Genomic DNA, 25,537 nt, shown 5'->3' with positions numbered 1-25,537 from the left:
AAGGCAGGAAGGGGGAAACCGTGGATCTCCTCCAAAACTCCCACGGACCCCCAGTGCTATGCAGATTCCCTGGTTGGGAATCCCTGATTTCCTGCATTGGCAAGTCTTTCTGTGCTGTATTCATCTCGCAAATTTTCATGCTGCCTTTCCAAAGAGCCAGCCCGAGCCGGCTTACAAAATAAATACTGTTTAACAAGCAACCTATTAAAAGCTATTGATTAATGTTCAGCATTACAGACCCAGACACAGCCTAAAAACACTGATAGCTAAGGAGCTCAAAATAAGTTTCAACTTAAACCACGCTAAAATGGCCTTTCTTAAGAGCATGGGTGGACAGAGAAGTTTTGACCTGGCCTGAAAGCCAGCAGTGTAGGCTCCAGGCGAGCCTCAAGGGAGCAGCTTCCCGCAAACGAGGTGCCACTTCCAAAACAGTGCCCTGCTCTCCACCCACTTCACCTCAGGGGGTGGAGGCGCTGAGAGCACCGTTTGTGAGGCTGAGCCCAGCTGGCAGGTTGGATAATATCAGCAGAGGAAGTCCCTTCAGTATCCAACCCCTGAGCCATTGGCAAGATATGTATGCACATCCATGCTTGTGTGTGAGCATCCCCAAAATACTGCAAACTATGTAAAGCAGAACCGTTTGCGTGGACATTTTTAGAAAGGTGCATAATAACAGAAGGATTCAGGAAGACCGTTGCTGCCATTCTCCCTGTGGGGAACTGAACTCTGATGTTTGGAGATAAGTCGTAATTCTGGGAGAACTACAGGGCCCACCTGGAGGTTGGCAACACTGTGCTTCCTGTAGCTGCGCCAACTTGTGAAACAGCCTGTCTGAGGAAGCCCGGGAGGCTCTGTACTTCTTGTATTCCTTAGAATGTGGAAGGGAGAAATGCTGGAGAGGTCACTTTTATGAAGGAAATAAGGCTGCAGTGTCAAGGAAAGGGTCAGGTGGGGATTTCAGTGTTTCAAATGGATAAAACAAGTCCTGGGAAATATATACTCTTTGACACATATGATAGCTCAGAAGAAGCATTCTCTCCTCAACTAGGATCATAGAGTTGGAAGGTACCTGCAGGGTGATCTAGTCTGACCCCCCTACACAGTGCAGGAAGTTCACAACTACCTGTCCACCTACAGTGACCCCAATTCCATGCCTATATGATCCACCCTCCCCAACCAGAATCCCTGGCCAGTCTGGCCTGGAAGAAATTCACTTCCCGATCCCAAAGTGGTGATTGGCATTTCCCTGGGCATGCAGGAAAGAGCCAAGCACGGACAAAATCCCTTCTGCCCACCCACTCACAATCTGCCCAAGTTCATAAGATCAGGATTTCTGTCAGATGACTATCTAGCCTCTGCTTAAAAACTTCCAAAGGAGGAGAACCCACCGCCTCCCGAGGAAGACAGTTCCGCCGAGGAACCTCTCTAACTGTCAAGAACTTCTTCCGGATGTTTAGCCAAACATTCTTTTGAATTAATTTCAACCCATTGGTTCTGGCCCAACCCTCTGGGCAACAGAAAACAACTAACAGGTTCTATAGAGTTGACTACCGTCCATGAATTTGTACATACATGGCTAGGATCCAGCCAAGTTTACCAATTTCCTCCAATTCCCCCTTCACCTTGATGACCACCCCGCCCCCCATGCCATTCCTATCCCCCAGGAGAAGCATTTCATAGACATCAGCCGGCTTTTGGGGGAGAGGAGAGGCGGGAAAGTTCCATTCTGCTCCAGGAACATATTAGTCGGGACCTAATCCAATTTCTATGAATATTTCCAGCACTTCAGAATTGCTTTAAGGCTTCACGGAGGTATTTGTATGCAAGCACCGTTTCCCGTTGCCTAACTGTAGCAGGGCCTGAAAACATGAAGGGCATTCTGTCATCAGCATGTTACGGACTGTATTGCGTTTCAGCCCGCAATGTAGCTGCAGGCAATGTGGCTCCTGTGATTTAACTGCATGGCGTTCATACTGTTCTTATGCCAAAAAAAAAAAAGCCATTGAAAGCTTTTTATTAGAATCAGATGCAAACAGTTTATTTTTGAGAGCCAGCGTGGTGCCGTGGTTAAGAGTGGTGGTGAAGCGGTTAAGAGTGGCCACCTCTAATCCGGCAAGCCTGTTTGATTTCCTGCTCCTCCACATGCAGCCAGCTAGATGGCTTTGAAAGTCATAGTTAGACTTGTGCTCACCAAGCAGTCCTGTCAGGGCTCTCTCAGCCCCACCTTCCTCACGGAGGGTCTGTCCTGGGGAGAGGAAGGGAAGGCAATTGTAAGCCACTTTGAGACTCCTCAGGGTAGAGAAAAGCAAGGTATAATGACCAAGTCTTCTTTTTCTTCTAGTTGACCCTATTCAGAAGTAAAAGATGGATTTGGTATTTTGCTTTGGATCAACTCAGCCACCTGGAAACTACACTCATATTCCTACTCTACAGGCCCAAGTGTGAGAAAGTTACCCTTCCCAGATCTCACTATGGAGCATTTTGAAAATGCTTGAAATATACCCCGTTTCCTTATCACAGGTGCCTTCTTGTAGGTGGATCTGGGATTCCAATCTTCCATTGGGTCACCTTGGTCTAGTCATTCTTTCTCAGCCTAACCTGTTTATTCATATTTTATCTACAAAATTTATATACCATCTTTCTGTGCTTACAATTTCAGATTCATTGTTCGGAAGATAAAATGTAAAATGATCGTAGGCCTGTCTGAATTCCCAATGGTGAGAAAAGCAGGTTTCTCAACTTGTTAAGCTTTGGGAAACCTCCAAAACATTCTTCAGGCTTCAAGACTTGACCCTGCAGAATATGATTAGGAAGCATAGCTGTGGACACGCCCACCTGGGGTTTGGGCCCCTCCCCCTTCTGGTACATCATTGGGGCCAGGACAACATGACCATATATGGTCAAATCACCAGATAAAGGTTTAACCACTAACAAATATATTTAAAATGATTTAACTCCCACCTGTTCAGGAAACCCTTCCAGGGCTGTCAAGAAACCCTGGAATCAGCTGATAGACTCAAAAGGCACTCTGCACATGGTTGGAGGCATTGGTACTGGCAGCTGTTTGTCCTGACAGAAGCAAGGCTCTCTGAAAACAGCCTCAATATAACAAGCAAGTGTCTTTTTAATAGCAGGTGTGACAAAAGCCCAAGCTAGAACTGGGCAAAATCAACTTGGCTGGGCTCCACAAGGACTAAGGGGAACCATCTGCAGGCTCCAGCAGGTCAACCTCGGAATAGCAGGAAGCTACAGCCTGCCGAGCACTTGGTTGGCTGCTGTGCTAAACATCCACGTTGCCAACCTCCCGTTGAGGGCTGGAAATCTCCCGGACTTGCAAGTGGCTTGAGAGATCCCGTTGCCCTGGAGGAAGCGGCCTCTTGGACGACCGGCCCCTGTGGCATTTCAGTAGAGCTCCTTCCCCAAACCCCACCACGCCAGGCTCCATTCGCGAATCTCCAGGAATTTCCCAAGCCAAAGCTGGCAACCCAGACCAGGCGTCGGGCCATGCAGGGTCCCCCGTCGGTGCTTGCAACGGGCAGCCCTCTTTTTAGCTCCCCCGATTCAGAGAAAATGGCACCGGCGCCTAAAAGTGACCGAAGGCACCGTCGAGCAGCCGAGCGCCCCGTGGGGAACGCGTAGTCGGCAGCCGGGCAAGCCCTCGTGGCGCCCCCGGGAAAGGTGCAGGTCCGGGATTAGCAGCGCCAGGGAAGCGCTTCCCCTCCGTCCCTCGCGGCCGGGCAGCCGGGGCAGAGCCGAGCCGCAGCCAGCCCACCCGCCTCCCTCCCCCGCGGGGCCTGCCTGGCTGGCTGGCAGCCGCCCCACACAAAGCCGCCGCTTGTGCTCGCCGCCTCCCCTCCTTCCCCCCGCGCCCGCCCGGGCCCAGCAGCCTCCCCAGCGGCGCAGCCAATGAGCGGCGCGGGCCGAGGGCTCCGGCGAAGGGCGTTGGCCAGGCCGCCGTCGCCCATTGGCGGCGGCCTCGGCCCCATAAGGCGGCCTTGCCCCCGCCCGCCGCGCTCTCTCTCCGGCGTCAGAAATAGAAAGGAGGCGAGCGGGCTGCGCAGGCGAGGGCGCGCCGCGGCGGGCAGAGGCGCACCGGAGTGGCGGCCGTCCCCAGAGCCAGCTCCGCCCGCGTGGAGGTGCCGCAGCAGCAGCAGAAGCAGGAGGAGGAGAGGGAGAGGCCGGCCCGGACGCGCTGAAAAGGCTTCGGCTCGGGAGCCCGCGATGGCGCTGGATTTCCTGGCAGGCTGCGTCGGAGGTAAGAGCTGCTGGAGGAAGGAGGAAGTTTCGGCGGCGGCGGCAGCAGCAGCAGCGGCAGCATCTGCGCTGCCGGCCGGGGCTGCTTTCCGGAGAGGCTGCGTGCGTGGCTTGGCGCAGTGCAGCGAGGATGCGCCGTTGCCGCCGCCTTCCCCTCTGCGGCGCTTGCCTCGGCTGGAGAGGAGAGGAGGGCCGGGCGGGCGGCCGCCTGGCTGCGGAAGCGGAGGGGCGCCTCGGTGGCTGCGCGGGCCCGGCCCTTCTTTCCCGGGCATTGTCCCGAGGGCGCCATTGGCCCTCCCTGGCCGCGCCATCAGCGCCCGGCCTCGCCGGGTGAGTCAGCGGCCAGGAATGGGGTGCTTCGCTTCGCCGCCCGGTGCGCGACTCTCCCTGCAACTCCCGGCGGGTGGGCCGGGGACGGAAATGCGCCTGCCTCGTCAAGGGCCCTTAATCCCCCTCTCCCGGGAGGGGGCGGTCCTCTGAGCAAGTGCAAAGCGCCTTTCCCCCTTGCAGACGGGTCCTGTGCGTGGCAGCCTAATTGGAAACGGGTTTGGCATCCGCATTCGGGAACGTGCGACGTTCGGGAATGCTGAGCCCTGGAGCAGGCGTTTGCTGGCAGGGGCTCATGGGAATTGTAGTCCGTGGACATCTGGGCGGCCACAGGTTGACTGCCCCTGCTCTAGAGGGTCGCTCCTTGATCGCGGGGGCATTCTGGAGCTCCTGATCCGTCCCCTCCCCTCCCCCCATTAGGAAATGTGACCCCCCCTTGCCGTCCTGGGTTTGTGGTTTGCAAGCCTCCCGGGGGGGGGGAGAGGGAGAGATGGAAAAGCAGCAGTGCTGTTTCCTTGCCATCCTTAGATTTGGTCAAAGCCATGCAGCTCCGGACTCTGAGATGTCTTTGCTGCTGAAGCCCGACTTCCCTTTCTCGGGCCAAGTCCTCTAAGCTCCCTGTCCGTCCCCCCCTTCACGAATGCCGGAGTGAGTTATTGGGAACACGCCGTCCTTCCAGGTCTGTAGCGCCTAAACCACTTACATGCGATTAAGAGCCCTTGGCACGCTTTTAATGGGATTAGCGTGGCACGCGATCCTTTCTTCCAGAGAATGGGATTTGCCACGTGTTTGGGTTAGATTTCAACCCCTGCCCTCCTCCTGAGGACTCAGAACTTGAAATGCAGTGCCCAGTGGGAGGCGGGTGGAGCTTTGCCTCATCCCCGGAGCCCTGGAATGCTTTTGAACTCTAGATTCTGGTAGGGTTACCACCATGGCCTCTGTTTTGGGTGTCCCTATTCTTTGGGGCTCTGTTTTTTAAATGTATTTATTTTTGGCACAGATGTCATCTTTTGGGCTCGGCGAATTAGAACTATTCCCAGTTAGGAGCGATGATCCCAGTTTAAATAGTAGGGGTATCTCAATGAGATTTGTCATGGCCATCACTTGTTTGAACTTCAGTTGGGAAATATGTCAGTTTTTTTTCCTTTTTATAATTTGGAAATGCTAGATTCTGGCCTCATTTCCTGGGAAGCCTGATTGCTGATAATGCCAGTAGTTGGGCCCCAGGTATCCAGTATAATCAACCTATCTAGAGAATCTAGTATAATCTATCTGGAGTAACAAACTTGTTTCCTCTTTAGCTCTGAGCTCATATGACCACAGGGGGACAGCTGTCTTCCTGTCAGTAAAGTATGAGTCCTGTGGCACCTTTAAGACCAACAAAGTTTTATTCAAGGTGTAAGCTTTCATGTGCAGGCAAATTTAGATATAGTGAAACAAGATATGCTCAACCATAGCATGCAGGTAGAGAGGAGGGGGGGAGCGTTAATTGCCAGAAACAGCCTGGTTAGAGTGAAGAGAATGTTTAAGAATTGCTTTCTTATTATTGTAGTTTATTTTGACGTATGTAATTTTATCTTTTCTCATACAAGAGTGTAAGAAGGACGGTCTAATAGTTAAACCAAAGAGAGAAACAGACCTATCCACTGGCAATATGATAAATATATTCGTAAAAGAAAGAAAAATGTCATAGAATCATAGAGTTGGAAAGGGCCATACAGGCCATCTAGTCCAACCCCCTGCTCAATGCAAGATCAGCCCTAAGCATCCTAAAGCATCCAAGAAAAGTGTGTATCCAACCTTTGCTTGAAGACTGCCAGTGAGGGGGAGTTCTATTTTTCCTTGTTTCTTTATTCTTTAGGACTTCTGTCAAAACGGAATCCAGGTAATCTCCGTTTTCAGTTCTTTCATCAGTGACAAGACCTTATATATATATTAATAGCATAATACTGGCCACAGGCTCACATAGGTATGGGGATAAGCCAGTCTGTATTGACGCGTTCCCCTAAGATAAAAGAAAATTTTATCTTTTCTTGCAATCCGCCCCGAGGCCTGAGAGAGAGGACAGGAAATAATAGCTGAGATTGGGTGAAGGTAGCAGTTGAGATCTGTGAATTGCCATTAAGAAGCATACAAATGGGAGACTTAAAACACAGGCAGAAGAAATTTGAGTCCAGTGCCATCCCAAAGGTCAACAAAGCTCAACTCATCAGCAGGAGCTGGGAGACGAGTTTATGACCAGATGTACACGCCTTCAGATGGGAACAGATTTCCTTAAATGTTACATATGGCGGAGGGGATTAGTTGCCAGGAGGGGCTAATGAGAACAGTGCATAAATGTTCATAACATTGCATAACAGCCGTCCCCCTTCCTAGTTGAAACTGGGCCAACATCAATTGGTGACACCTATTAGAACATCGCAACTGTGGATTGAGGTGCTGAGGGGTCGGGGAATAGATACTGTTGCCGTCATCCTTTGCACAGTTTTGTCGGCAAGATGGTAATTCTGCTGGTTGTGCGGGGATTGTATTTTAGCATTTTATGTTTTTAATGTAAACTGCCACGAGCTGGCTGGTCCGAGAATGGCGGTCTCTAAGCCAGATGGATGGATGGATGGATAGATGGATAGATGGATAGATGGATAGATGGATAGATGGATAGATGGATAGATGGATAGATGGATAGATGGATAGATGGATAGATAGTCATGGGGTATAAATACAGCTAAGCTAAAATAGCTCATTTGGTGGATCAAAATGGCATATAGATGATAAGGGAATAATCAGATGTGAGAACTGAGTTTTGAGTCCCGTGCCCCCCTTGAAAACCCAACACCCTCCAAAAAAAACCTGACAAAGCGTGTATGCACACAAAAGCTTATATTTGAATGAAACTTTGTTGGTCTTAAAGGTGCCCCTGGAGTCAAAATTTGTTCTTCTGCAGACCAGCACGCCTACATCCCTGTATCTCCCTGTCCCAGTGTACTTTGTGAATTGTTCAGAGTAGATATTCTGATATGCAGAAACAGAAAGATTTAATACCTTTTTTTTGGGTGGGGGGATATCCCCACCTGAATGCAAGTGTTTCCATCATACAGTTTGCAGAGTTTGTGCTCATTCTCTCTGTGTCCTTCATACTGGAGTTTTTTTGTGGGGTCCCCAAATGGTGCTACCATTTTGCAAGTTCTGCATTTCTGATGACAGAGGCCAGCCCCAGTCCCATGTGGCTTCCCTGCAGACAGGTCAGAGGTCCCCATTGTATTCAATTAGTAGAAAAAAGGGTTGGGTACGACTTCTTGTGTGATGGGTAAGAAGCTGCTTCCAGGACGGAAGGATGTAAATGAGGGATTGCTCTTCTGAACGAACCTTGACCCTTGTCTATTCTCGGATGGTGCGTAAAGAGTGAGATCACCTTTGACACAGCTCAGCTGCTTCACATGCTATGTTTTCCAGCATGTAGCTTCTTTCTGCTTGAAGGGGCAGAACACACATGCCTTACACTGAATTAGCTCAGTATTGTCTCTCCAGGGGTGGGCAAACAAAATGCTGGGAAGGGCTCATGGGAATTGAAGTCCATGGACATCTGGAGAGCCACAGTTTGTGTACCCCGGTCTACTCCAAGTGATTCTCCAGTGTCTCAGGTGGATGTTTTTCCCGTTACCCACTCCCTGATTCCTTTAACTGGAGATGGCCCATATTGAACCTGGGATCTTGTTTTACTGCCTCTTTCTAGGAAACCCTTCTTGAGCTTTTTGTGGTCTAGCCCTGGGATACCATGGCTAATTATCTATCATCGATTGAGCTGTTAATGAGAAGCTGCTGGAACGCCAAGATTTGAGTCCAGGAGCACTTTAAATACCAGCAAGATTGTCAGGGATTGGATACAACAGTGAGAACTGAACATGGAATCACTGATTGGTTCAAAATTGAGAAAGGAGTTTGGCAAGGCTGTATACTGTCGCCTTGCCTATTTAACTTGTATGCGGAGCACATCATGAGAAAGGCGGGATTAGAAGAGTCACAAATTGCTTTCTCAACCAGGGTTTCTTGATGGCCCTGGAAGGGTTTCCCGAATGGGTGGAAGTGAATTAATTTTAATTTTTTAAAAAAATTGTTAAACATCTATAGGGCAATATGACCATGTAAAATCATGTTGACTCACCCCCCCCCTCCCAAAATAGCCAATGATGGGCCTGGAGGGGGTGGGAAGGCGAGGGCCCTTGGGTAGATATGTACACCACTATACATGCAAACCATATTCTGCATGATCATGCCACTTCTGGGATTTCTCAATGCGTGAAGAATGTTTCAGGGGTTTCTCAATCGTAAAAAAGTTGAGAAAGGTTGGTGTAAGCTTTTGAGATTCAAAGCTCTTTATGGAAATCTTGTTGGTCTTTAACGTGCTCCAGGACTGCAGTCTTGTTCTTCTACTGCAGACTATCAGAGCTTCCCACCCCGAAATTGTCTTGGATCTGTTTTGCTTCATATTCCACACGCTGTCCGCTGTCGGTGGCTGAGCTGTGCGCTGTCTCTGCCCACCATAAGTCTTGTGATCAAGGAACGTGTGATTTCTGTGTTCTGCACAGCCAACTTCACGTGACTGCTAAATGCAACAATTCCTTCCCTTCTGCTTTATTTCAGGTGCTGCAGGTGTGATGGTAGGACACCCGTTCGACACAGTTAAGGTGGGTTGATTTTTCATACGCTTCTTTCTGGAAAGGGTTTAGGCAGCCGAGGGCACCAGTAACAGAATAAAAAACACCTAGACATTTCAAACTCTCCAAATTAACATCCTCATTGACTTAATTCTGGCTATGGAGACCTCAGATTAGATTTACAGTCTTATTCAAGCCCTGGGACAGCTTGTGGCAAGCCACCAATTTAACTGTACAGTCACAGAATTTTGAGCATTCTATTCCAGATCATGTCATTTTTTGAGGAACGTGTGCTTAAAAGTGACCTGACTTGGGGTTCTTCAGCCACACATTGACCAGGGATTCAACAGCACCTACTAAAAATTCTGACAACTACTAGCTAGGACTGCAGCTCTTCACTGCTCCCTTGTAATAACCGCACTCCTTTCAATTTGGCTTTATTGCTGCTTTGGAGTAGTCCCCCACGCACATTTTCCTTGGCAGGACTAATTTGTGATTTTTATTGCCCTGGTACCTTTCAGCGACATGATGAAATAGCCTAACTTACTTTCTCTCTACCCAAGACAAGAGGTTGCGTGTTTACATACGTCAATCCCCTTTGTTTTTTTAGGCACTATTGGTTAGCTTTTTTTTTTTTTTTAAGTACCGGAGAAATAGTGCCATAGTATTTCATTGCTTAAAGCTTGGCTCTTGGCATGCATGGTATCAGGATTTAGTGACCCGTGGCATATATTATCCGAAACACCTGGATTTAGACTGACGTAGGTACAGTTCTTTGTGCACTGACTTGGAAGTAAGCTCCGCTTAACTTTCTAGGGCTTATTTCTGACTTGGGTGTGCCTGGAATCAGACTGCTAACCTAGAAAAGGGCAGGCTTAAATACAAAGATTTTGGCTTCGTTGTGGGTAGGAGCCATCTGTTAAGTTTTTCGCAGAACCAGTCATTCTTGGCAACTGTAAATAATTCAGTAGCTGTTAAAGTTTTGCGGATGAAACGTTTTGGCTTGCAGCCGTATTTTTATCCTTCTCTGTAAAGCCTTTTTGGCTGTGAGCTTATTTCAGCTAAATTCCTTTGACAACATATTCTGCATGCTCTGGCTCACCATGATGGTCATACACTTTTTAAAAGGAGAGGGGGGGCTAGAATAAGACTTGTTTTGCTCTTCTAACCCACCCACGCAGTCAACTTAACAGAGCTTATCTAACTACTTTGAAGCACAGCTTGGTATCCTGAACAAGAAAATAATTTACTTGAAAGCAAGTCTCATTGAGCATATTTGCAATGGAAATGAATTCAGGACAAAGTATGAGTCCAGTGGCACCTTTAAGACCAACTGGGTTTTGTTCGAGCGATAAAGCTTTCAAAGTGTGCGTCCACACGAAAGCATTAGACCATTGGACTTTAGAAAGCATTAGACCTTGCTATAGACAAAGTGCGCATGGGAGTGAAAGTGTATACCTTGAACAAAAATTTGGTTGGTCTTAAAGGTGCGGCTGGACTCAAAACTTTATTCTGCTGCTTCAGATCAACATAGCCACCCACCTGAATCTGTCTAAATGATTTCAGGGTTAGTTAATCCTTAACAAATACACCTGCACCTCTTAATAACAAATTGCGTTGGTGATGTGAAACTCAGAGCTTGCATCCTATATCATCCTTGATCCGATGCATGATTCTGCTCAATTCAATAGGCTTTCTCACAGGAAAGTGTGCCAAGCCTTATGCTAACGTTTCTATCAACTGTTGTATTGCTGGGAATTCGGTGTGGTCTTAATGTGGGTCCCTATCCATGCATTACTGATGACCATGTCCTGCAAAACCTATGAATTTACCCAGATGGCAGAATATTCGTTTGAAAAATGCAAACTTTCTAAAAGGATAATTTCCTTCTTTAAAACTTTTTGGTTTCGAGGCAAAGTTTAATTTGCTCCTTGGAAAGGTTTTTCTTTTCTTTTTTCTTTTTAGTTGTTCAAAATAGGGCAATGTGAGGGGGGATTGTGGGGCTGGAGGGGCACACGACCGCAAAAAGATGCCAAACTGACACTGAACCAGCTCTTCCCAGTGGCAACTTGCTCCCACCCGCCCTTCCCCCAGTTTGTTGATGTGATGTGTACAATTGCTTTGTTGCTTAACTGCCTTTACTTTCTGAGCCAGGGGCTGTCTTCATTAACAGCAAAAGTGTTACTTTGTTGTAGATGACAGATAAGCCTCATCACGGGAGAGTTACCTAGTAAGTATAGACCAGGTGAACGTTCTGTTTCTCTCGGTCTTAATTTATTCCAACATGTATGATTAGTTCAAATTTTTATAAACAACCACAAAATACATATTATATATATATATATATTTCTACCAGGAAACTCCTTATGGTATATTCCCCTCTTTTTCTTTTAAACTGTTTCTTAGTGCTCTGAAATGGAGGGAGGGGGGGGCAAGGTTTATTTTAAATACGAGCAATTAAAATAATAATCTGGCTTTGTTTAGCAAGTCATTTATGCCTATTTATTCCCCCCCTTGGCGCTTAACGTGTATATGTTCTGCATTGCCAATTCTGTTTCAGCCACTTTTTAAACGGGTAGCCTTTTAAATATTGACTCCTCCCCCCCCCCCCCAAAATAGACACATATGTGCAAATGTCGATACGATTGCATTTTAGGTATTGGCTTTTGCTTGGTTTATGGGCTCACCCTCATTGTTTTGTTAATCAAAAATGTTCAGTATCTGAGATGCTAAGGATTCCTTGCTGTTATGCTTGGCTCTGTAGACACAGGAGGAGGTGCTCTGGCAGGCATAGCTTAATGGGAATTTACATGGCTACTGATGCTCTTGAGATTCCAAGCCAGAATTGGTTTGTTTGGGTTTTTAAAAAATTTAACATACTGCTGAACAAGTTTAAACCGATAACAGGTATTTTATTGATCACAACGCTGTCTCTTTCCCTAACCAGTGTTTTCTCAAAATGAGATTCACTGAACCTGCAGTTTCGTGTACAGAATGTTGGAGCGCATACATTTAGGAAAAGAAAATGTTAAAGGGGCATCAAATACTTTTCACAGCAGTCCTAAACAGAGTTAGATCCTTCTAAGTTCAAGGGCCTAGAAGGGCTTTGTTATGAAGAAGAGCTGGTTTTTATACCCTCCTTTTCACTACTTGAAGGAGACTTAGAGACACTTTCCCCTTCCTCTCCCCCAAGGGACACCCTGTGAGGTACGTGGGGCTGAGAGAGCTCTGACAGAATGGCTGTGAAAACAGCTCGAACAGGACTGTGGCTAGTCCAAGGACGCCCAGCTGGCTGCATGTGGAGGAGCGGGGAAACAAACCTGACTCTCCAGATTAAAGGCCACTGCTCTTAACCAGTACCCAAGCTACACAGTTAAAAGGAATTTGCCTAGAGGCAGAACTTATGACAGGCAGGTAAGGCAGTGGTCCGCAACCTTTTACAGTCTGTGGACCGGCAGCAGCAGGGAGGACGATTGCCCGGCCGCGCATGCGCCATGCGTGGCTGAAAATGCACATGTGCCGCACTTATGCGCATGCGGAAGTGCCGCACATGCGCATTTTGGTTCCCTCTCCCCCCTCCCAAGTAAGAAGCTTGCCGAGCCGCAAGGCGGGGGAGAGGGAGCCGTGGCCCAGTGCAAGGGGACCACCAAGATAAGGGACTATTCTGATCCTGAACCTGACTGTCCTGGAAACCCACTAGGGGCTTCAGGTTTGTCATTCTCATCCTAGGCTACTTCAGAGAATTGTTGTTATGGAGGAGGGAGAATGATTTTTGTAAGCCACTTTTGGGTCCTCATTGGGGAGAAAAGCCAGTTATGAATGTCCAAATAAATAACCTCATAGTAGGTCACAGACAACATCTCATGACAAAGAAGAAATTAAACTTGTTTCAGGAATTGTGGATCATTTCAGACATGTCATTAAAAAGTTGTAGATTGGAGGGGGGGGGGTTCAAAAGCTTTCAAGCAGGTCTCCGGAACAGTGACGCATAAATTCCCTAAATAAATAAAATAATGTTCTTCTTGTTCTTTGTTCTTATTTTATTCTTGGTGTTAGTCCTAGAACACCCCCCACCCCCCAATTTCATGCAAACATTAGCCTCAAACGAAGCAGTTTCCCCAAATATGAGACATTTCGCTTGAACTGTCTAGTGCGGCGCTGTGATATTGTGATTGTGTACCCAGACAAAGGTACTAGTACACTGCCTGCTGTGTTTGTCACGTCAATAAGATTTTGCTACGTTTTATAGGTGCGTCTCCAAGTTCAAAATATCAAGAAGCCTCTTTACCGTGGGACCTTTCATTGCTTTCAGTCCATCATAAAGCAAGAATCGGTGAGTAACCCATAGAGGGGGGGGATATTTGACCGCGCGCACACACACACACGATTTTTGCACGAATTTTGCTTTGGGTTAAGAGAGGAGATGGTACCTAGGTTCCTTTTCTTGTCAGACTTGCTTTATATTGTATTTATTTTGTTTTTACTGTGCTTTTCCCCCCTGCAAAGCAGAACCCCATGGTAGTTTATAGCCAGAAACCTCATGAAACAAAACCATACCATATGAAAGTGCCACAGATCTCATTGACATGGATCAAATGTGTCAAAGCATCGGAACCCCACCCCCAGGGGACAAAATTTCCCACAGGGCCTCAGGTCCAGAGGAGGACCAAGCCAAGGAAGTGGTCTCCTTCAGCTCTGAACGGAGCTCTCTCCACACCCTGGCGATGCCAGAGAAGAATAGGCTGCCTAAGGAGGTGGTGAGCTCCCCCTCACTGGCAGTCTTCAAGCAAAGGTTGGATACACACTTTTCTTGGATGCTTTAGGATGCTTAGGGCTGATCCTGCGTTGAGCAGGGGGTTGGACTAGATGGCCTGTATGGCCCCTTCCAACTCTATGATTCTATAAGATGGTGGGGCTGAGCTGTTACCACAAAGGTGTGGGAAGAAGTCCTGCGATGACTCCTCCTCGTGCCGGTATCACCCCCACCAGCCTCCCCTTTGGGCAAAGAGAGATCTTTCGAGTTGCTTCCAGGACTTTTAGAGATGACAGGGGTGGAACCTGGAACTCTGCCACGTATGTGATTCGTCACAGAGCCTGGACCTTCCTGCTTCCTTGATTATCAGGCTGCCTCATATAGAGTCAGGATCAGGCCATGAAGCTCCACATTGTCTACTCAGACAGCCACTGCCTCTCTGGAGTCTTGTTAACAAAGGAAAGGGACAAACAGTGAGTGAAACAGAGAAATACCAATGTGGCCAATATCAATAAACTTCAAATAATTCATAAACTTGTCACAGTGTCTTCACTGAAAGTATTTAATTGCTAGCAGAATTTGCTTGTAGAAAAGAACCAAAAACATTTTGATTTGTGTCTTCTTCAGTTCATTTGAGTATATTAGTAAATCAAATAGAGTGGTATGTTACAGTCAACTTGGTGTAGTGGTTAGGAGCACCAACTTCTAATCTGGCAAGCCACTTTGAGACTCCTTCGGGTAGAGCAAAGCGGCATATAAGAACCAACTCTTCAGTAATATCAGGGCTCTCTCAGCCTCACCTTTCTCACAGGGTGTCTGTTGTGGGGAGAGGGAAGGGAAGGCGAATGTCAGCCGCTTTGAGACTCCTCCTGGTAGAGAAAAGCAGCATATAAGAACCAACTCTTCTTCTAATCTGGTAGGCCAGGTTTGATTCCCCGTTCCCCCACATGAAGCCAGCTGGGTGACCTTGGGGCTCTCCACAGCACTGATAAAGCTGTTCTGACCGAGCAGTAATATCAGGGCTCTCTCAGCCTCACCCACCTCACAGGTTGTCTGTTGTGGGTAGAGGAATGAGAAGGCGAATGTAAGCCACTTTGAGACTCCTTCGGGTAGAGAAAAGCGGCATATAAGAACCAACTCTTCAGTAATATCAGGGCTCTCTCAGCCTCATCTACCTCACAGGGTGTCTGTTGTGGGGGAAAGGTGAATGTTAGCTGCTTTGAATCTCCTCCTGGTAGAGAAAAGTGGCATAAAAGAACCAACTTTTCTTTAAACAAGAAAATGGTAGTTGCCAAAGACCTTACAGTGAATTTCTCAATGACTGCCTCTGTGTGCTTTCTCAGCTATATTTCATTAAGAAACCCACTGTAAGTTCCTTTCCAACCACCATTTTCATGTTTGACTGTAACATGCCATTGTTTCTGATTTCCTTTTATAACTGAACCGCAGAAGGTACGAACCGAAACGTTTTCAGTTCTTTTGTTTACACAAATTATGCCACCAATTAAATACTTTCAGTGAAACTATGACAAGTTTATGGATTACTTGATAATGGTTATTAGTGTAATACTGCCACGGAGTATTTCTCCCTGTTTCTCTTCCAAATCATGTGCAGAGCACATTTCTCTAACACCTGCTACTGGAGATGATTGAGAGACGCCAGGGAGGGTGGATCCAGGGGTCTTCTGTATGCAAAGTATGTGCTCTCATCCACAGGCCTTCATCCCTGGGGCTTCTCACTTTACCCGTGGAGCACAGGAAAGGAATCGGCACTGCAGCTAACTGTGAAAAGGGTGTTGCAGGTGCATCTAGATATTTTGGCCCCCACTTTCTCCAGGACTTTCATACCTTGTTGGACCCCCTTCTGTTTTGTACTCATATCAGACTTGTGAGGTAGGTTAGGCTGAGAGAATGGCTGACCAGAAGTCACTTGGTCAGCTATGTAGTTGGGATAGGATTTCAATCCAGGTGACCCTATTCCAACGTTCTTGACCACTACATCCCTAAAAGGTATCCCCTGTGCAAGCACCGAGTCATGTCTGACCCTTGGGGTGACGCCCTCCAGCGTTTTCATGGCAGACTCAATACGGGGTGGTTTGCCAGTGCCTTCCCCAGTCATGACCGTTTACCCCCCAGCAAGCTGGGTACTCATTTTACCGACCTCGGAAGGATGGAAGGCTGAGTCAACCTTGAGCCGGCTGCTGGGATTGAACTCCCATCCTCATGGGCAGAGCTTTCAGACTGCATGTCTGCTGCCTTACCACTCTGCGCCACAAGAGGCCCTTATCCCCTAAAGGATACATCCCTAAAGTACAAGAAATATTAGAGCATATATTCCATGGTGGCTAAAGGATGTTCTTCATACATAATTTAAAATGTCAAAGAGCAGAGAACCTTCACTGTTTTGCAGAATGTTGGATTTGCTGTCTCCAATTCCCCTCTTGGGGAACTAAAATTGGACCATTCTGCTGTCCCTTTGTCACCATCTTTCCTGAGCAGCAAGCCTTCTGTTTCCTTCCTTTTTTTCTCTTTGGACACAGCTGGGAAGATGTTTTTGGTTTCACCCCTTGCTGTCCCTACAAGGCTGGGCTGCTTGTGGATCGATATCCCTTTTGACCACTCCCTCCTTCCATTCCTTCCTGATTTTCAGCTTCTTTTTATGTAGCCATATGCCTTTTTAGGCGTGCGGACTTCTAATCTGGCATGTCGGGTTCTATTCTGCGCTCCCCCACATGCAGCCAGCTGGGTGACCTTGGGCTCGCCATGGCGCTGATAAAACTGTTCTGACCGGGCAGTGATATCAGGGCTCTCTCAGCCTCACCCACCTTGCAAGGGTGTCTGTTGTGGGGAGAGGAAAGGGAAGGCAACTGTAAGCTGCTTTGAGCCTCTTTCGGGTAGAGAAAAGCGGCATATAAGAACCGACTCTTCTTCTTAAAACTGCATTAAATAAATTCCTCTATTGCACCCTTTTCCCTCCTGAGTGCTCAGTGCTATGTCGCTTCCCTTCTGTCTCCATTTTAACATCACAGTCATCCTGTCTAACTTGATGACTGTGTAGGGATACCAAGCAGAGTGATGTGTTATTATCTTGTTATTATCTTATTATCTTGAAGCTCTGGGGGGGGGGGGGGAGATGTGTGTTTTGCTCCTAGCCTTGACTGTAAACTGAGGCTGTGATGAAATCTGAGGACTTATTTTCACAGAGCATGGCAGTGCTTGTGCTGCCCCAACCAATGCAAGCACTCTGAAGATGTGGCTGCTTTGCATTCTGGGAAAATATTCTTGCAAGCTGCCCTTCTGCATTTGGAATTCCACAACTCGTTAGGGGAAAGATGAGCCATGAATAAGTTTTGAGATGGCAGGTGCACCTGTGGGGGGAATTGTAGCATCTTCTAGCATCTTCTAATATCACATCATAAGACCTGTGGTCCATCTAGTCCAGCATCCTGTTTCACACAGTGGCCAAACAGTTCCTCTGGACAACCAACAACAGGGCATAGAGACCAAGATCTTCCTGTGATTTTGCCTCTTGGCTCTGGGATTCAATGGTTTAGTGCCTCTAAATGATAGACTTATCCTCCACGAATCTATCTAATCCCCTTTCATATTCCTGTGGCCATCACTACATCCTCTGGCAGCAAATTCCACATTTTAATTATGCTTTGTGTAAAGTCGTATTTCGTTTTGACTGTCTTGAACTTGTTGTTGTTATTATTATTATTGTTATTATTAAACTTTAAACCACCGTTCCCTTAGGCTCACGGCGGTTTACAAGATAAAAATTACAATAAATTCCATAGTTAAAACCATTAAAACCAATCCACACTATCAACGTTAGGCAACGTTACTGTCTTATCAGTTTCATTGGATGCCCTTGAGTTCTAGTATTGTGGGCAGGGGGAGAAAAAGTTATCTTTGTCAGCTCTTTCAACTGCATGCATAATTTCATAAGCCTCTATCATGACCAAATGGGTGCTGACCCGCTATTTCTGATTTTGATAAATAATGTCGAAGGACAATTTGGTAGAAGGAAGTCATTGGATGTAACCCCATATTTTCAGTGGAAGGAGAAGAGCACAGGAACCTTCAGGTGTAACTTACAACATGGTTCTTAACATGTCCCTTTCTCCCTTTTCTCCCTTAGGCCCTTGGACTTTATAAAGGGATTGGGTCACCTATGATGGGACTTACCTTCATTAACGCCCTTGTGTTTGGCGTTCAAGGAAACACCATCCGTGCTCTGAGAAACGACACACCATTAAATCAGTTCCTCGCAGGGTCGGCTGCGGGCGCCATTCAGTGCGTGATCTGCTGCCCCATGGAGCTGGCCAAGACCCGCATGCAGCTGCAAGGGACTGGCGAATACCGGCTGAAGTCTAAGAACTACAAGAATTCCCTGGACTGCCTGGTGAAGATCTACCGCAAGGAAGGCCTGAAGGGCATCAACAGGGGCATGCTTTCCACATTCCTGAGGGAGACGCCCAGCTTCGGATTTTACTTCCTGACCTACGACTACCTTACCAGGTATCTGGGCTGTGAGGCAGAGGACAGTTACATTATACCCAAGCTACTGTTGGCCGGAGGCATGTCCGGAATCGTCTCGTGGCTCTCGACGTACCCCGTGGACGTGATCAAGTCCCGCCTTCAGGCCGACGGTGTTGGCGGGGTGGTGCAGTACAAGGGCATCCTGGACTGCGTCCAAAAGAGCTACCACAGTGAAGGCTGGAGAGTGTTCACCAGAGGACTCACGTCCACGCTCCTCCGGGCCTTCCCTGTTAACGCCGCGACGTTCGCCACCGTTACAGTGTTCCTTATGTACATGAGGTCGGAGGACAGGCAGCTCAGAGGAGATCTAAGTGGGTGTGAGGCAGGCCCAGCGATCCAGCAGCCTTCAAGCTTTTAAGTCCTTAAGCCAAATCCTAGTGCACCCGTTTGGTATATTAGTGATTTTTTTTTTAAAGAAAATATTCAGTATAGAAACTGTAAATTTCTATCTGTACAAAGCATCCTTTAACGTTATTTAGGGTTTTGCCTCATTTGTACAAGCGGCTTATTGCCTTACGATATCCTTTGCAGGCAATAAAAGCACTCTCCTTGGGGGGGGGGATTAACCCCACCCAGAGTCCCAGATGTGCACCAGTATTAGGGTACATTCTGCATAGCTACTTCTGCTTCCCTGACAACCCAAACCACACCAGTCTGTCCCTGACAGGGAAGCTCAGTGTAGCTCGTACCAAAATTCAGCGGGTGTTCTTCCACTGGACAACACCTCCCGTCCCCCGTCATCTCTCCATTCTCAACAGGAACAAAGATTGCTCATAAGCCATCACGGAACTGATGTGAAGGGATTCAGCGCATCCCTTTCCTGCAATGGGCAAGCCAGTTGGATGAAGCTTTCTGTAAGTAGCATCCTGCCTCCCTTGTCAGGGGTTCCCAGTGTTGTCCTACACTTAGCTTCCACCTGCTGAAACCCAATGAATCCCAGTGGATTTAGAAGGGGAGAAAGGGGTGGGATCCAGTTTAGGATGACCTTGCAAGTCTCTCAGCCGCGCACATGTTTTCATAGGATTGCTCTTAAAACAAATCCTCTTTCAGGGTGCCTGGAACAGTAGATTCGGAATCCAACCTGCAGGCGGTCACTCAGAAGCCAGCCGAAGCATGCGAAGAGGCTTTCCTTTCTGTAATTTTGTGACACGCAGTGTGGGATTTCGTTGTAAAGTTATGTGGGACACAGGAAATCCCGTTGTTCCTCTGGCAAAGCTGGTCTTGGCTACCCCTGCAAGTTTGAAGGCTAAAGCTTCCAGGCCGGGCGCTTGTTACATAAAAGTTATTGGAGGAAACAGGGACTTTGGCTCTTCTCATTCCTGCAAGTGGGAGAATGGCAGCCGGACTGTGGATTACTCAGTAATGAAAAGAGTTGTGTATCTGGATGCGTTCAGCTTGAAGCATCGCATCACTCAGAGAATGTACCGCTATTGACGGAGCCGAGTATGTTAGTGTTGCAGCTTGATTGAAGCAGATATGCTGGCCTCCTAATCTGTTCTCATAGATTTGGAGCCCAAAGCAGAGGTTGGAGGAAGGAACGCCTCCCTTCTCCTGCTGCAGTTCCTTGAAATGCTTCTCTTGCAGAGCCCTCAGGCCCTTTTGATGGTTATGGGTGGATCCTGAAGTGAGAGAGGTTATGGAAAACCAGGTTTGGATGGAGCCAGCCTTCTCACCCAATTTCCCTCAACATTGTAGCCCCCATTCTGCATTACATCTGCAAGTCTCCTGATTCTCAGAATAGGCCCTTTGCGTAGGCAAAGAAGATGCCTCAATTTACCTCCTGCAGACTGCCCGTATCGTCAGTCTGCTGTTACGGAAGCAAGTTTAAGGGCTCTTTCAGCTTAATGCCTTAACTCCTTCCGTTGCGCTGCTGAAAAACAATATAGAATGCTTCTCTTGCAAGCCATCATTGTTTCGTCACGTGGCCTAATCTCAGGGTGGAGAACAAACCGCAGTTTATGATTTCAGGTGAAATAATAAATAATGGTGTATGAGAAACCGCAGCTGATCAGGAAAACCATGCTGAAAACTACTTTTAAGGGGCAGCTGTGTCGCCCTGCAGTGGAACAGCAGGATTTAAGTCAAATTGTACCTCTAGAAACCTATAAGATTTTTGAGGTATACGCTTTTGAGAGTCAAAGCTCGCTTCATCAAGTCTTGGAAACGAGGTTCTCTACTGGGTTTTAGTGAGCAAGTAAAACAAACAAACAGTGGCCACTTAGAGTGGTCATGGACCTACAAAGTGGCTTTTCAAAGAGCTCTCTACGGTTTTCAGATCCTGGACCCAGTTTTAATGCCACCCTGCAACATGAGTCACAGCATATTTTGTTTGTTTGTTTTTTATCCTGTTTCTGTTCCTGGTTGTCTTTGTGTTTTCTTTTACTCTTTCTGCTGCTCTCTTCCTAAGAAGAAAGCATGAGCCAAAAGAATTCAGTGGAGCCTTTGCCGCTGATACAATCTACCTTTGGCTTTCCTGAAGTATCCTTGTACCTCCCAAACCACCACTTGGGAGACCAGTGCTCTTAAGTGATAAAACAGTCAATTAAGAAAAAATGGGAGGAAAAGCCACCCCAGAGAGCGGTTTTTGTTGTTGCTGAGAAACAAAACAAAACGAAAATGCTGCAAAGACATTTGCTAGAAACCAATGGCTGGGAGGGCTGGAAACATGCAATGCTCTTGTTTTTATTGGGGCAGGTGCAATATGGCGGGGTAGTTGTTCCTTAATAGGAAATCTTGTGTCGCCAACAGCATTTCCCCCCCCTGACAGTTACGCTAGGGAAACCTGTAAAACTGGTCTGTGTGTTCTGTACCTTGGCTGATTTGGGGCCTACCTGCAGAGACATTCAAATTGAATGTGAAACATACCTAAGCTGTTTATGCACAACAATTCAGAGCCGTGATAATTTCCCCTTTTGTACAGTATTCTGTAACTATTGTACATAAAACTGGAACAAATAAATTTTTTAAGAAAAAATAGTCCGAGATGTTATTTGCGAGTGCCGCTTGAATGCTTTGCAGAATCCATCCTGAAGTGGTACTCGTCCCTCTGAAGGTTTGCTACCCCTTCCGCAGTTATTTTAATTTGATTTCTAGACTGCCCTGTCCTACAAGAGGGCTCGGAACAGTTTGCAACATACATTTGTTAAAACTACTTTAAGAAAAAGAAAACACACTAAAAGGGGGGGGGGGTGCACCACCATTTCTGTTACCCCTAATGTCTAGCTGAAAGTTTTTGGGTTATTCTCAATGGTGACAGATTCCCTCAGGTGAGAGAAAGCCCAAAATGGAGAGGGGGGGATATGGAGAAAGGAAGGAGGCCTATAGTTGTTTCAAGTCATCCTGGCCTCAACTAAGCCTGGGTGCCATTTTACAGGCCCTGCAGAATTTTGGTAGCTCCGTCAGGGCCTGGACCTCTACTGGCAGCTCATTCTTTCAGACAGGAGCCAAGACCAAGGTCAAGGCCAGCCTGATCTCTCTGGTGCCAGGATCACCCATACGTTGGTATTTACAGAACCTACTGGGAGAGGCAGTCCCCCAGATCAGTTTGTTCCATCTGGATCGTAGGTAGAATCCATGTAGATCCTGCAATTATAGCATGAGCAATTTGTTCTTCTTCATGCAGAAGACTATTGACTTTATAAACTCACAAATGATTTCCAAAATAATAAAACAGGAGAAGGCTAGTAGGGGGGGGCTCTCTCAGAGAAGGGAGCCCTGCTGCTTTCAACTGTACAAAAAACATAGTTTGAGTCCAGGGGCATCTTTAAGTTGAGGTCTTCCCCCCTGATGTTGCCTCCTAGCTATGGGATTCAGTTTAGTGCCTCTGAACATGGAGGCTCCTTTCAGTCACCATGGCTAGAGGGCACTGATAGAACTATCCTCCATGGATCTATCACAAGGTTTCCCAACCAAGGTACCGTATGGTACCACAAAGGTCCTTCAATGGAACCATGGCTTGGAGGTTTCCAAAACAGTGGCCGGGGAGAGCCCTCCCCTCCCAAAGTGGCTAATGATGGGCCTGGAGGAGGTGGGAAGGGGAGGGACCTCAGCCATTCTTTGCCTCCTGGGGCCCCTCTCATTTCCAGGGGGCATGACAAAGGAAGTGTGGTCAGCTGACATCACTTCCTGGTACCCTGAAGCCTGAAAAATATTTCAGTGGTACCTCCCTGGTCAAAAGGTTGAAAGGGGCTGATCTATCCAATCCCTTAAAAAAAAGCTGTGTATGCCTGTGGCCCTCACTACATCCCTTGGCAGCAAATTCCACATCTTAATCCTTCTTTGTGTAAAGGGGGAGACGCCTTTCCCCCAAGGCATGTATTTATCTGGGTGTTCTATTGAAAGAACATGTTGAGAGTTATGCTGAATAACACCGCCCTGCTCCCCCCGCACCTGTGTAACGCAACATTTCTGGTGCCCCATCACTGAGGAGTCTTTACACCAATTTTTATTATTACCATCCCTTCCTCCAAGGGCTTGCAATTCTCCCATTTTATCCCAGCAACCCTCAGAGAGAATAATGGGCCCAAAGAGAATATGTACCACAAACATTAATTTGAGTCCAATAGTATCTTTAAGACCAACAAAGATTTATTCAAGGTGTGAGCTTTCACATACATGCACACTTCCTCAGAGAATGAAACAAGGATCACAAGAGTCTAAAGGTAAAGGTATCCCCTGTGCAAGCATTGGGTCGTGTCTGACCCTTGGGGTGACGCCCTCTAGCGTATTCATGGCAGACTCAACACGGGGTGGTTTGCCAGTTCCTTCCCCAGTCATTACCGTTTACCCCCCAGCAAGCTGAGTACTCATTTTACGGACCTCAGAAGGATGGAAGGCTAAGTCAACCTTGAGCCGGCTGCTGGGATCGAACTCCCAGCCTCATGGGCAGAGTTTCAGCAGCATGTCACCTGCCTTAACACCCTGCGCCACATGAGGCTCTCACAAGAGTCTAAATATAAGGAAAAAGTAAATTAGTAGTAGATTAGTAAACAGTGTCAACCTCCAAATTATGCAGTATGATAATTCTTTACTTAAAAAGCTGAGAAGTCCTTTGAGTTCAGCTTTAATTTCACAAAAACATTAGAGAAATAAAAATGTCAAGCTTACTTTTTCTTCTGTCTGGACTCTTACGATCCTTGTTCTATTGTCTGAGGAAGAGTGCATGAGCTCGAAAGCTCACACCTTGAACCAATCTTTGTTGTCCTTAAAGGTGCTATTGGACTCAAGTTTTGTTGTGCTGCTTCAGATCAACACAGCCACCCACTCGAATCTACCACAAACATGAATTTGAATCTGAGTTTCCAACACTCTTAGCAGCTATATGACTTGTCTCGGTGTGCCATCTGAAGCAGGAACAAGCTACTGCACCCTGGGCTGTTTGTATAACCCAGTTCTTCCCTGGCTCTGGCAATGCCTTCATTTCCCAGATCTTCTGCCATTCTAGAAACACAGCAGAGGGGGAAGGGAATATAGAACAGCGGCCAAAGATAGGTTTGATTTGGGCCACTCTTCTGCTCTTCATGAACGGCATCAAAATGTACGGAAGCCTGTGTGGTTCAGTTTGCAAACCAGCCCAAAAGATGTCATTAACTCTTGTTCATGAGCTGGTTTGTGCCCATCTCTAAGGCTACCTCGCAAGGCTATGAGGATGAAAAGGGAGAATGGACACAACACAAAGCTCCTCAGTGTTACAGTGAGATAAGAAGGTACTAAAGTGTTTAATGCGGATACAAACAACAAGGAACCATCGATGGAATATTGCCATGTTCTAAAAGTGCCTTCAGAGAACAGCAAGATTGATAAGAGGGAATCAAATCCAGCTGTTGCCCCCCCCTTCCATTTAAAGAAAATTGTGTTCCATTTAAGAAACACAGAACTCTCTTTTCACATAAAATGAACCGTAACCATACAGCTAGCTGTGCAGAAAGGATGCCAGGCCCATGCATTTGCCCTCACGACGATCCCCTCCCCATAAACCATCCCCAGTTGACAATTACATACAAGGGATAGAATGCAGCAATGAGAAAAATAAGTGAAACTTAACTGGGAACATTCCTTGGGATCTGAGCTGAAGTCATTATACGGAAAGATTGCCGAGTCACAGCAAGTGTAAATAACTTGCGTGGTTCAGTAGGTCCACTGCGGTAATTTAAATTGGGGGGTGGGGAGAATTGTTCTCCATGCCCAGCAAACAAATCATATATTTGAAAGGACTGAAGGACTGATGCTACCATTCAGATTTCCCAGGACCTTGCAACTGATGGCATTAAAGGCAAACATATGAGACACATGAGAATGCACTCAGGCTGAGAGGGGGCTAGAACACAGGTGGAATTGGGGAGAACAAATCTTTTAATGGGGAGCTCCGAGAGATATATTTGGAAATATATAAGTGTGGGAGCCTCCTCCTTTATATTTTTACCACCTTATAAAAGGTAAAAGTATACCCTGTGCAAGCACTGGGTCATGTCTGACCCTTGGGGTGACGCCCTCTAGCGTTTTCATGGCAGACTCAATACGGGGTGGTTTGCCAGTGCCTTCCCCAGTCATTACCGTTTACCCCCCAGCAAGTTGGGTACTCATTTTACCGACCTCGGAAGGATGGAAGGCTGAGTCGACCTTGAGCCAGCTGCTGGGATTGAACTCCCAGCCTCATGGGCAGAGCTTTCAGACTGCATGTCTGCTGCCTTACCACTCTGGGCCACAAGAGGCTCCCATTAATACATATGAGTGTATTAAAGTATCAGCCCCTGATGAAGACCCTAAGAGGGGTTGAAATGCATTTGGTTCTTTGTATCAGGCCCTTCATGTGTCACTATGGTCTGGATTTGTGCAATAGCATGAGACTAATATTGATGTTTAAAATAGAGGCAAAGCCTACTCCACCTAGGAACACAATGGGCGCTAGCACATACACTTGCACATCTCCCAAGGGCCAGGCTGGGTGGGGAAGGCTGCTAGATCTCCCTCATACCATCTGAGAGGGGGGATGGGGAAAAGCAAA

At 47.2% G+C, this 25,537-nt stretch overlaps 1 protein-coding gene across 2 annotated transcripts; it reads left to right on the top strand.

The window, feature by feature from the left end:
- The first annotated feature begins 3,901 nt into the window (after window positions 1-3,901).
- Window positions 3,902-20,620, top strand: SLC25A29 (solute carrier family 25 member 29). 2 transcript variants are annotated; one of them, XM_077323675.1, is made up of 4 exons: window positions 3,902-4,255; window positions 9,223-9,266; window positions 13,486-13,569; window positions 18,134-20,620. In XM_077323675.1, exons 1-4 carry the CDS (start codon window positions 3,907-3,909, stop codon window positions 18,890-18,892), a joined length of 1,236 nt encoding a protein of 411 aa, XP_077179790.1. In that variant the 5' UTR covers window positions 3,902-3,906; the 3' UTR covers window positions 18,893-20,620. The 2 variants fall into 2 exon arrangements, with proteins under 2 accessions (XP_077179790.1, XP_077179791.1); XM_077323676.1 differs by lacking the exon at window positions 3,902-4,255 and adding an exon at window positions 4,387-4,584.
- The last annotated feature ends 4,917 nt before the right edge of the window (window positions 20,621-25,537 follow it).

The sequence above is a fragment of the Paroedura picta genome, chromosome 2, assembly GCF_049243985.1.
Source record: "Paroedura picta isolate Pp20150507F chromosome 2, Ppicta_v3.0, whole genome shotgun sequence".
NCBI lineage: Eukaryota > Metazoa > Chordata > Lepidosauria > Squamata > Gekkonidae > Paroedura > Paroedura picta.
This window is presented reverse-complemented; position numbering and strand designations above follow the sequence as displayed.

Bases quoted from the DNA above. Each gene is read 5' to 3' on its own strand.
- SLC25A29 (XM_077323675.1), top strand. From the start codon at position 3,907: ATGAGCGGCGCGGGCCGAGGGCTCCGGCGAAGGGCGTTGGCCAGGCCG. The intron at 4,256-9,222 runs GTAAGAGCTGCT...GCTTTATTTCAG, and splicing joins CCTGGCAGGCTGCGTCGGAG to GTGCTGCAGGTGTGATGGTA. The intron at 13,570-18,133 runs GTGAGTAACCCA...TTTCTCCCTTAG, and splicing joins CCATCATAAAGCAAGAATCG to GCCCTTGGACTTTATAAAGG.